This window comes from Crocodylus porosus, unplaced genomic scaffold (genome assembly GCF_001723895.1).
Source record: "Crocodylus porosus isolate Cpor-Errol unplaced genomic scaffold, CroPor_comp1, whole genome shotgun sequence".
NCBI lineage: Eukaryota > Metazoa > Chordata > Crocodylia > Crocodylidae > Crocodylus > Crocodylus porosus.
The window spans coordinates 50,529,526-50,542,670 of NW_017728948.1; the positions used below are offsets into that span (position 1 = coordinate 50,529,526).

Sequence of the window (13,145 nt, forward strand, 5' to 3'; positions counted from 1 at the left end):
GTTAAAGCTCCCCTGCCACCATTTTGAAGTGCAGGGGTGCTGAGGGTACTTTAACTGGAGCAGCTCTCATGCATCCCCTCCCCTCTCCCCCACTCTCTGCTTGCCAGCTCCTAGTCTGGCTGCAGCTCCCTGCTGCAGCCACCAGGGACTGTCTGAATCATCAAAGCTCTCCAAATCTTTTCTGAAGATTCAGAGATCTTTGAATCGATTTGGACCTTTTAATTGGTCCCCTGACTTGATTCGGATTTGGAGATTTGGCCACCAAATTGGGCCAAATCTCTTCTGAATTGAATCACTACCCGAAGATTCGCACACGCCTAATATTCAACATATCAATTCCCTATACAAAGATGTTCAATATTCAGGTCCAGAAATTCCCTCATTATCATGGAAGACACAACTCCTGCATGGCTACAATGGTGGGTTTGGATTGTTGCATTAATAACCAGGTGTGGAAGAGCCCCGACCCCAGGCAGCCCCGGGACTCACTGGGCTGGGCGGAGCATGCCTGGCTGGAGCCGGCAGCGCAGGAACATGGGACGTGAAAGGCGTGGCACATCTGAAGCTGGCGCAAAAGCCCGGGAGGGAATCTCCGCATGGAGACTGGCGGCATGCGCTTTAATTAGCTCTCCCAGGTGCCGCAAGGAGCCGGCGGACTCAAAAGCGGCGCCAGTGCGGAGCAGCGGAGGCCGGAAGGAGTCAGAGGAGGAGGAGCTTCCCGGCGGAGGAGCAGCAGCACGGCGGGCAGCAGGAGGAAACCCAGCAAAGACCTTCTGGAGCCGGGTAGGGCCCCGCGGGGCGAGCTACAAAGGACGGAGGGCCCTCAGGGCCACTGATTGGGTGGTGGAGGCTGGGAGTGGGGAAGATCCCCCACCACAGCCCCGGCCGGAGCAGCCCGTGGCCAGAGGCGGCGGCAGCAGGCTGACCCAGGGAGGACTGTCGGGAGACGGACCCCTGGCAGGAACGGCAGGCCCCGGCTATATACCCTGCCGGGACTTACTGAGCGACCCGGGGGGGTCGCTAAAAGGACTTTCTTTTTGGGAGAAAAGAGACCCCGACCCTCGCCGAGGTAAAGGGGAGCATCATTGGGACTCACCGTGCAGAGGCTTGGGCGAGGGTGTAGGGGAGGCAGGAGCCCTCGAAGATCCCAGACCGGACTGGACAGGAGACCCGTTTTTGGACGTGCACCCGCCACGGAAAATCACTGAACCAATACCATCAAAGTCGTGGCAGGCGGACTTGGCGGGAGCAGACTGGGAGTGGGAGTCACTCCAGAGCACGTAAGGGGGGGCAGGACCCCACGACGACCCACGGGTGCTTGATTCGCGCCCTTATGGGTGGACCCGTGGACACCAGGGCTTGAAAAGAACATGAACTTGTGCTTTGAGATGATATTTATTATGGATAACACATTGTCTTTGGTAGGTGTGGGGGTTTTTCAGAGGGAAACCAAGAGAACATATCAAAGGAGTTTCCTCCAGTTGCTTTGTACAACTTTGTACTTTGTCCTCCAGTTGCTTGTGCAACTTACTGATGTCATCCACATGCAGCTGTCTTGAAAAGTATCAAGAAATATGTAGTATATAGTCTGCAGTCTAAAATTCTTTAATGCCATTCCCTAATGCATGAGTGCCATGTATATGCTATGAGGAGACTTTTATGCTTACTTGGGTTTTCAGAGGCTTCAAGACTTTTTCAGCTTACCACAAGTAATCAGCAGCTGTTTTATTTACAATCACATTTTCAGTGATTCTTAACCTCCCAAGTGGGTGATTGATAATAACTTTAATTATTCATCTTATAGGTATCACAACCAAGCTATCAATCATTTAAATATTGAGCCAAATACCCAACTACCAACATAAATTTTCTCTTTTTTTTTTGCTCCCAGGATTACACACTCACTATGTATTTCCAGCAGTCCTGGAGAGATAAAAGGCTTTCTTACTCTGGAATTCCTTTGAATCTAACTTTGGACAACAGAGTAGCTGATCAGCTCTGGGTTCCAGATACGTATTTCCAAAATGACAAGAAGTCATTTGTTCACGGGGTGACAGTGAAAAATCGAATGATTCGGCTACATCCAGATGGGACCGTCCTTTACGGCTTACGGTATGTAATATTTTGTCATACATTTAACTGTTTTCCCTATATTGGAATAGAAGTATGCACCATGGAAGCAGCCAAGATTTATTCAAGTGCACTGGAACTCTATGTTGAAATAAAAGAATGTTCCACCCACAGCATCAGAACAATACTTAAGGTAACCTCTGGCAATCTTCCACAAGACAATTACTATTTATATCTGTGACTAATGTAAAAACGTAATGCCTCCACAGCTTTTGGCTGTTTTTAGCATGTTATTAATGCACTGGTAAAGAATCAAAGAGCATGGAGTGCTTTTAGTTTGTAGAGTGCAGTCACTACCTTACTCAGGAAAGAGTAAGCAAAGTTAAAAACAATTGAATTGATGTATAAAAAATAGGTCATCCAAAACATGTGCATTCCCATGATCTGCAGCTTTTTCTTCCATATTCATCTCTGTCATTGAACATAAGTGGTTCAGATTTTCAGTCAACCCTGTTTCCCAACCTCATCAAAAGAAGTTCTTGGTAAACTGCAGGCATTCATAACAGCCAGAATGCTTCTCTGTAAGCACCAAGGGAAGTTGTAGATAATGGACATTTTGTCTTCACCAAATCAAAAGAACTAAGTTTGGTAACTGCAGGGATGATCCATTCAAAAAACCTAAAGGTAAATAGGCATTGGGGCTATTTAATCTATTTTAAGGTATTTCAAATATATTTTTGAGTGTTGAAAACATTGTCCTGGAGGCATTGCTGCATTCAGGCTTAACCTAATGTGTAAGTGTACTGCTCTGCTAGTAAGCATATTGGGCCAGATTATTTTGTACCACAGCTGGTTTGAGGAGAATTCTCCTGATGCAGGAACAGTGCAAATACATATATATTGTATATTACAAGCCCTAACCTATGGGGCAGGGCTAGAGGGTGCACACTCTTAATACTTCTTGTTATTGAGCTGCACAGGCAGTTATGAGGAAGGCCCATAGGATGCTCTAACTTATGCCATGGCTCTTTCAGTCCCTATAGCACCCCTCCTTCCAGATAGCAAGCATGAGAAATCACTCCATGTTGCAAGACACAGCATGGAATTTAGCACATTGCATATAGGTACATTGCTTGTGGGAAAATATGAACACTCTGCAAGGAGGAGATGACTGATCAATCAGTGTGTGTGTGCACATGTGCACGTGTGTGTGCACACATACAGATTTCAAAAGATTGGGTATGACCTTGCTTGGAAATGCATTGTGCATTTAGAAACAGTAAAATGCCACTGTCCCTCCACAGAGTGGAATAAAGCTAATGGCATAGCTGAAAGCAATTATTTACCAAATAGGCTCTTTTTTGAAAGCAGAGTGGAACAAAATCACACTTAAAATGTTTTCATACTCAGCACCAGCTATAAATTCACCACCTTTGAGCAATACACGGCAGTAATGTAGACAAAACAACAAATACTGTGGTATGCTGTGTATCATACATCATTTGTTCAAAGGAAAAAACCCTGATGTTTTGTTTTCTCTTTCATCTCACTGAAGTGTGCATATTAGGGTATTAGGTCTTGTTCATAAACATAAGTTGACTGTTGTATGAAGGAAGGAGCAGGCTCCATTAAGAAGCTAATCTCACCAGTGAAGTCCTAGATATTTTCTTATTACTTCTCTTTTTACTGAACTAATGCTCTGGTATTGGGCTAATGTAGAGGCTCCGGATGGCGCTTGAAATTGGATACATCTGGCATTACTATTCACAGTGTGAAAGCTACTGGAGCCATAAGATAAGGCTCTGAATAGAGAGACTATGTAAATGTCTTTTGAGTGCAACTGGCTGGAGATGGCCTTTAATATGAAGGTAATCATGGACAAGGAAGGTCCATGAAATCATCCAATATATTGAAAATGATCAGTGCTCCCCCTCTACCTTTCTACTTCTCAAGTCATAAATCTACACTTCTGTTCGAACCCTTTGTTAAATATACATTGATTTTTTGAGAATCATTTTTAAGGGCTGACTTTCATTGCAAACCCTCTGCCAGTAGACAGCTGATGCCACAAGGAAACTACAGAAACACAGACTACTTCAGCTACACGGGTAGGGTGTACATGGCAAAGCAAGAGTTACTAGATGTTAAACAGCTGCAGCTTCTGGCAGAAAGCACAAGTGCATCTACACTGCACTCCCAGAACAGGCACTGGGAAAGAAAGGGCAGTGCTTCCATAGGGGATCTGTGAGCATGGACAATCCTCAGATGTTGTAAATTCATTAACATCTAGTTAGACCGACTGACTATATAGTAAATGTCTAAGAAAGAAGCAAGGACCAGAGGCATTTAAGAGACTAAAGATTTCAGAGAGGCGCACCTAGTTTACCAAAGCACCTAATTGAGTGCCATCCCAACACACCAGGACTATTCCAATTGGCACCAGTAGCACCACTGGTAGTCCCATCCAAGTAGCTGAGGACTGAATAGGCATAGAAATTCAGCTATCTTCTGATTGTTGGAAGTGGTCTTGCTAGGTCATCATGGAAACAGGGAGAAATACAGGGAAACTGGCTGCTGTCATTCATGATGTAATACCTTAGTCTCTTGGCCTCTCCATTTAACACCTTTTTTTGACACTTACTAAAATCATATCTTAGTTCATAGGAAAAACCAGAAGAAATAATACTTTTAAAAAAGGTAACTAATTTCAACTCTGAATGCAACCTAAATTGCTGCCAGAATCCAAAACAAAAAAGAGCATATTTTGAAAATTGAAACTATTAGAGATGCACCAATACATTGGTCTGATATCGGATTGGCACTGATATAAAAATTGTCTGTATCAGAAATCAGCCTGATGTGGCTGATACTTTGGCCAATAAATGGCCCGTGAATGCGCATAGCCTCAGTGCAGCATGTAGGCAGTGAGGAGCACAGCTGGCAGCACAGAGAGCTGCATCCAGCTATTAAGTCTGGTGTGGTGGAAGGGGAGTGAGGAAAGAAGGGGTTTAGGGGCAGATCAAGGCCCCTGTGGTAAGGGAGGGAGTGAGGCTGGGACTGGGGCTGCCCAGCTGGGATGGGATGGGCACAGGATGGAGCCAAGGCTCATCGGGGGGACACTGCACACCGCTCATGCAGGATGGCATGGGGGCACTGATAAAGAGGTGCCCGTGGATCTGCACAGGGCAGGGCAGGGCAAGGCTGCACTCAGGGTGAGTAGTGTTGGGAGGGTGACCATGGGGGAGCTACAGTAAATTGTGGGGGGATTGCAGCCTACCCCATAGCCCCCTCCCAGCACTGCCACCACCTGCCCTGAGTGCAGCCTAGCACAGCCCTGGCCCCAGCCTGCAGCTACAGCCTAGCCTGCCCTGCCCTGCCTTGCACAGATCCGGAGGGCACACACCTGCCCATGTGCCCTCCTGGGGTGCGCACAGTGTTGGGAGTCACCCCCCCTCCCCATATCCCCTGGAGGAGCCGCGGCTCTGTCCTGCACCCTGTCCCACCCCGGTTGGGCAGCACCTCCTCTGTCCCTACCCCATTCCCTCCCTCACCATGAGGGGTGTTGATCTGCCCCCCAATTCCCTTTCCTCCTCCGTCCCCTTCCACCACAACAGACTTGCAAGCGGCACGCAGCTGTATCAAAAATCGGATTGGTATCATCCAATATGCCTCCTTAAAAATCAGCTATCAGTATTGGCCCCAAAAATCTCTATCGGTGCACCCCTACAAACTATCGTAATCTGTATAAAATGAAAGAATCAGATTTAACTTCTTAGCATAGCCTGAAATACAATAGTTTTACAAATGCTAAAACCCACCATTGCATATATTCACAGAGGCAGTCCCTGGAAAAAACAGATATTCTTTATTCTTATTTTGTTCCACCATGAGTTTCCTGTTGTATTCAGCCTGGCAGTTAGGTGACTAGTTCCAAAAAATGTATCAGATCTTTATCAGGGAGCACTAAGAGATTCTTATATAGGTAGTTGTATTCGGTTATGGGAAAACTAGTACTTCAGTTGTGGAAAAGAAAACAAGGTGCCCATGAGGAAATGACTGATGCATTGAAGTCTGTTATACAGTGTTGAACAGGAGAATGATAAAAACTGCTTATCATTTCAGTCACTTAAAATAGGAATGTTTCTTACTGTCATATAGTCATACATGTCAATATGATTATCTTTGTCAGTGATATGAACAAAGAGAATGTGTTACAGGACCTTCTTTATGCCTTTCTACAAGGTGTGAGAGTCTGAGATGGACAGCATCTGTGAATACCTGTGGCTCTTTAGCCCAGCCTAGAGCAGCTTAAGTTTTTAGCACTGGTGGTCACTAGTTAAATCTCCTGTTTGTAAGCCAAGGTGGCAGCCCTCACATAGTTGCACTTTTTTATCTATATTAATCAGTCATAAGCTGGGATGGTTAAGTAATCACTATTTGTATTGTGAGAGTATCTGCTGTCCCCATTATATTTGGCACCTCTTTCTTCTTGGCCATCTAAATGAACCAAAAATATACATAGTAATAAACAATTATGGTTGTAAGAATTATATCCCACAATCCTTACAACCTAAGGCCCAACCCTGCACTTCACTGCATGCAAAGTGATTATTTTGCCCCATCAGGGCCTGATTTAGGCCAAGATGCAACAAATAGAGATGACAAATGACCAGCAGGAGTTAGGAAGCAAGAATGAGGGTAATGACTGTAAGGAAAAGGTTTCATGGACTGGATCCAGGCAAAAATACTTGGCTGTGTAGTTAAAAAATATTAAAATATTAAATATTAATAGTGCCTCCTGGCCACTTCCTTGATGATAACTGATATATACTTCTATTACAGCCATTTAGCCAATATTCTTCATAGATCACCTGAATTATGGTGTCTTAATAAAGGTTATGCAATGAATGGCAATCATGTCTCACATAAGAAGGACAGAAATAACAAGAATGGGAAGAAAGTAACAGAAGATCTTATTCTTCCATAAGAATTCAGAATAGTCTCCCAAAACCTAGTCTCCTGGGTAGAGAGCAAGCACTGCAGTATATTAGGGATCATTTAGCTTCTCGGCAATAGATGACTACAAATACTATCACAAAGCCTTACAGAGATTCAGTGACCTGCAGGTTTCACTTTCATTATGGAAAATGAAACGTCGTCCTGAAACTGCTTGAACAGAGTAGACAACCCCAATTAGCCTACAGACAAGCATTTGAATTCCCTACAAATCACTGGTCTTTTCATTCAGGTCCTTAAACATTATCTATAAAAATGATTTAGGTGCTTGATCTCCCTCTGGCCTTTTATTCCCACACATTTTCTGTTTTTGGTCTGGAGTCAAGCATTTGCTTGCAGACTCAAATATGAAGTGTTACTTAGGGTACCATATTTCTAGTTTCAAAAAAGAGGATACCTGTTGGGGGGGGGTAATATGATTGTGGGGGGAGGCAGTTATACCTGTGCCCTACCCCTGCCTCTCACTCCCAAGCCACAGCCCAGCCCTCCAGCCCTGTTGCTGCCCCTCACTCCAGATCCACAATACCCCACCCCTCCAGACCATGCTGATGCCCCTCACTCTCAACCCCCCTGACACTGCGTGTGGCCCATGCTCCTGACCCACAGTCCCCCACCCCACTAGTACCCTTCACTCCCAAGCCACAGCCCCCCCCCAGCCCTGCCAGTACCCCTCACTCCTAACCAGCAGCCCTCTGCTCCCCACAACCCTGCAGCATCTTTCAGCTGCCCTGCCCCTATGAGCGCTGGCACCAGCCCTAGTGCTGCAGCCCCAGCCACACAGCACTCTGCTGCCCCAAAACGCCTCCCCTCCCCTTTCCCACACTGAAGGGGCAGGCAGTTTCCTGGCCTCCCCCACACTGCTGCAGCCCCAGCAGCCAGACAGCTTCCCCCAGCACTGGCAGGCACCTGCCCCCTGTCACATATCCATCCCTTACACGCACACACACCCAGACAATCCCCAAGCCTTGGCCCTCCAACTCCCACCCACCATAGACTTAAAATATTTCAAGGCTTCCATGTGCTTCAGAGCTGGGAGGCCCCTCAAGTAAGCCGAGGTGCCAGCCAGGGGAGCGCATCATGTGATCCCACAGCTAGGAGGTCTGTCAGGGCTCCCAGACATGGGAGTACATAGTTTCATATTTTCTAGGGTCGGAAGGGACCTGAGCAGATCATCTAGTCCGACCCCCTGCCGTGGCAGGAAAGATTACTGGGGTCAAACGACCCCAGCAAGATGTTCATCTAACCTCCTCTTAAAGACCCCCAGGGTAGGGGCCAGCACCACTTCTCTTGGAAGTTGGTTCCAGACCCTAGCCGCCCTGACTGTGAAGTAGCGCCTCCTGATAGCTAGCCTACATGATACACTCCACTGGCTGGGAGCCAAGTTTGCTGCTTCCTGTGATGGAAAAACATTATGTTGCAGTGGGATCTGATGCAGGATCCCACAATCGTGCTTCCCACCATGCACAAGTCACATGGCAGGAAGCGTGACTGTTGGGATTCCACATCACATCCTATTGTGGCTTTACTTTAACATCTGTCAGGTGCCCAAGTGGCAGTGCTAATTAGCTTACTAGGGCTGTGCAAAATGGCAACATTTAATTTCAGTTTCAGATTCACCATTTTGAAGGGACAGTGTTTCATTTTGCTATTTCAAAGTACTATTCTGTTCTGTTTCGCTGAAACTATTTCAACATTTCACTCATAGGCTATAATGGAGAATCATAAAAATGTCTATAACTTTGTCATTTATTCCCTGATTCAGATGAAAACAGCAGGAATGGTAGCCCCTTCTGAGGCCATGAAGCCTGTCAAGTTTCAAGGAGATGGGTATAGGTGTTTCTGGGAAACTGTACCTCAAACTGTTTAGAGAAAAACTCATGATGTGTGAGTATGAAGGCACAGGGGGATGAAAACAGCAAGCATGGTAGCCCCTGCTAAGACCATGAAGCCTTTCAAGTTTCAAGGAGATAGGTGTGGGGGTTTCTGGGAAGCTGCACTTTATCATGAAGTAGGGTCCCTAGAGATGGCTGTGATACTCCTAGGGCCTTGTGACTGTGCCAGCTCCATCCTGTGTGCACCTTCTCTTCTCACCTGCCACCACATTTTGTTAAAAAAGATAATAGGGAGGCTGCCCTCAAACTTCTGCTCAGTCATGGTCCTAATGGACCCCACTAAATCCTGTACATTCTTGGACCCCTTGCTGGGATCTGCTCTAACTAGCCGCCTCAAGGTTCACAGCAACAGGAGGAGTAGACTCAGCTGAGCCACTTGCCTCCACAACTTCTACCTCAGCCTCCTCCAAAGTGCCTTCCAGGACAGGAGACCTGGCTCTAGGGGAAACCTGAGGGGTGTGGAGCACAATCTCAGATGATTCCCCTCCTTCCCCAGAATTTCCCTTCCTAGGGCACAGAGATCTAGATCCAGCTCTTCCTCTGGCACTGGAAGGCTCGGGATAGGAATTGAAATTGAGGTGGAGGAGACTGTAATGCTGGTGCTGCTCATTGATGCCTTTCTAGCATGCTTTGTGTTTCGTGTGGTGGAAAATCTGTGTGTGTTTTTGTAATGTAATGTATGTATTTATGTAATATATTACAGAACATATATTTATATACATTGTGCTTTCCTGCACAGTCGATGCAGACTGTCAGGGAAAACACAGATTTATTTTATGTGGAGAAAGAATAACAAAAACAAAAAGAGGATTTGGGGGAGGAATAAATTGAAAGGAATGGATTAGGAAAGGGTATTAGAGTATTTCAGAAAGGATTGGATCCTACTTGCTAAAAACAGACTAGCAAGTAGGAAGTGAGAGCCTTCACAATGCTCCTGGAGGACACAGCTCAGTAAGCTGACAGAGACAAAGCTGACAACACTCATTTCAAACAACGCTTTTATGGTCCTTCTCCATCCCTCCCCCAGAGCACTGGGATTAGAAGGGACCTCGGGAAAGGATCACAGTCACTGGCCAGCTACACATGTCAACACCAGAGCAGGCCTTCCCCCACCCTCTCCTTAGTTTGTATTTCCCTGCAAGTCCAGCTTCGAAACTTGAAACGTTTTGAAATTTTCGAAATGTTTCGAGTGCCCTCATTTCAAAGCTGTTTCAAAGCCTTGCGTTTCATTTCAGTTTTGGTGTTTCAAGCTTGAAATGCATTGAAACACCTTTGAAACAAAATGTCCATTGAAATTTTGCACAGCCCTATAGCCTACCCCCAGACAAATTAACCCACCTCCACAGGCACAGCTGCATCACTTCCAGTTTAGATGGCTGCCAGCCCAAGCAACGCAGCAATGCAGGGCACGGTCTCTGGAAATAGGAAGTGTGCATATAGACATAGTCTCTGTCTAGGAATGTAAATACTACTTCTAGAAATGACTGATGCTAACAGACTAATACACCGGTAACAACAGCCAAAAATCTGCTTCATCTAGGATCCCCAGTGCTGCTAACACATACGTACGTTTTTAATTGGACAAAAGAATGTTCCCATTGGCTTTAGTTTTAAGTATTTCAACCATCTGGAGTTTAAGTATATTTTTATGGATATGTATAGTACATGTATATACTGTGTGTGTAAAAAATCTATTCACATACTATCTTCAATTTCTACTCAAGACTCTATTTGGTTAATATGATCATTTCCCCTGTCAATATTTCTAATTATTATTCTTGATTGTGTTGTACTTTGTTATCCATAACATTGCTGTTAATAATGAGCCCTAGTTTAAGTACTAGGTCTCCACATATTTCCTTAGCTTGGCACCATCTGTACATACGAACAATTCTTCTTTTAATCAAAGCTGTAGATTCATGAGAGACAAAGAGACAGAGAGAGAATTCCCATATGGCAGTACCAAAACAGAAGCCCATGGCTTTCCATGAACTCTTTTCTGTTTCACTGGATCAGAGATGTATACACTTTAGTGAGCCGCACAGTCTCCCCTAACACAGCTAACTACCTCTCAATGTTTCATTATTATACCTATGACATCATATAGCACTCATTCCACTCACTTTCATATCTGTATTCACCTACTTATAGGTGAGTTCTGATATATGATAGTTAAAGAAAAATAGATTTGCATTTTTGCCCAATATTCAGACTATGAAAAAAAATTTAATGTAAATTCAGTGACAATTTTTAGTGTTTCTTTTTACACATACCTTATTGCTGTTGTTTGTTATTTGTATGGTGGTGGCAAACAGAAGGATTTTTGCCATTGTGCTGTGCTAGGAACTGCACAAGCGAAAAGAGTGGTGTCTGCCCCCCAACACCATGGGGATCCAACACATCCACCTCTTTTCTTCCACACTGTGGATATGGCACCTCTGTAGTGTGACTATCCCAGGAATCATGAGTTGCTCACTACTATAACAGCAGTATTGACAGTACATATACATTTTGGCCACATTTTCAAATGACCTCCCTAGCTAAATGCACAAAATTTGTGATAATCCATTTCTAGAGACAAAAACTTAGATTGTGCAACACTTACTTAGCTAACCACTTATTCACGCAAGTTCTACTGAAACCTAGGCAGCATGCATAATGCTGTGCGTAGGGTAGTAATGAGCACACTTATTCAGGGAACAGAAATACTGCTTGTTAAATAGAGCTTTACCAGCAAATTTGATCTGAATCTCTTCAACTGCCTCATTCTATTTGGTGATACATCCATCTGTCTGCAACACTGCAGAATTCTGATAATCCCCAGGCAAGGTTCCCTCTAAGGCACGCATGCATGGCCATGCACAACTAAGTGTGGCCACGCACAGCCTTTTCAAGGCCGTGCACCAGGAGAGGCTGGGGCGGGAGCCTGGCACGGTCTACACCGGCTCTGGGGAAGTGCTGCACTCCCCCGCATCAGCTCCAGGAAGTGTAGCACTTCCCCAGAGCTGGCGGAGCCCACGCCATTCCCCCGCCCCAGCCTCCATCCGTGCCTTGCCTTGGGGAGGAGCCACTGCCTGCCCCAGTGAGGCTCCGCTGGCTCCGGGACACTGCTCCGCTCCCCTGCATCACCTCGGGGAGCAAGGAGGCACATGGCGTTAGGGCCACAGAGCGGAGCAGTGTCCTGGAGCCAGTGGAGCCTCACTGAGGCAGGCAGCTGCTCCTCCCCGAGATGAGGCAAGGCAGGGATGAAGGCTGGGGAGGACTCCACTGGCTCTGGGGAAGTGTTCCGCACCCTGGCCCTGATGCAAGGGAGCAGACCACTGGAGAGGGCAGAGCCTGCCCCAGGTCCCTAGCTCTGGCCTCTGACCCCAGCCCCCAGCTCCCAGCTCCAACCCCTGGCTTCCAGATCCAGCCTCTGGCCCCTGGCCCCAGCCTCCAGCCCTCAGCCTCTTTCAGTAAGTGTCCCATACCAGACCAAGGCAGCGCACTCACTAACTGCTGCTCCTTAGAGGGAACATTGTCCCCAGGTCAAATTTTTCATACAAAACTTCATTGGTTTTTATGGCTTTTGATTGTTTCTCCTGCTTCTTCCCTCTCTAAGGGATTGATTTGGACTGTTGATCACAGCAACAGAAAGTCTGCTATTGCTGTTTCTTTCCAGTAATAGATATGTCCTTCTTTTGTGTTACTGTTCTGTTCTCTTCAGAAGAAGCAGTGGTTGTTCAAAACAGTAAAAGTAATAAGTAACAAATAAAAATAATTGTACTTCACTCTGTAGAAAACTATAGGGCACCATGCAAGGCATTCTTTCATAAGGTGATAAAGTAGTGTTGAAAATAAGCCAACTACCTATTTCTCCATATACTGGGGCCAACAAATCGAGGAGCAAGCAGCTTAACAAAATTAAGAATAATATTGGAGCACATCATCCAGGGAGGAACAATAAATTAGATCACAATTAAACCAGGAATTACCAACTGTTCAACATCTTCATCAGTGACTTGGACAAGGGGGCAAAAAACACCCTGTTCAGATTTGCTGATGACACAAGATGTGGGGGGATGTGGGCACGCTAGAAGGAAGCAACAGGCTACAATCAGACCTAGACAGGTTACAAGGGTGGGCGGATGAGAATAGGATGGGATTCAACACAGACAAGTGCAAGGT

The 13,145-nt window shown here is 45.8% G+C and overlaps 1 protein-coding gene across 1 annotated transcript in view; it reads left to right on the forward strand.

The window, feature by feature from the left end:
• Positions 1–1,897: 1,897 nt before the first annotated feature.
• The window catches only part of GABRB1 (gamma-aminobutyric acid type A receptor beta1 subunit), a 152,504-nt gene continuing 141,256 nt past the window's right edge, over positions 1,898–13,145 (forward strand). Inside the window, exon 1 of the mRNA XM_019553449.1 lies at positions 1,898–2,112. Coding sequence (XP_019408994.1) covers positions 1,907–2,112 — 206 coding nt within the window. The 5' untranslated portion in view covers positions 1,898–1,906. The remainder of the gene's footprint in view (positions 2,113–13,145) is intronic.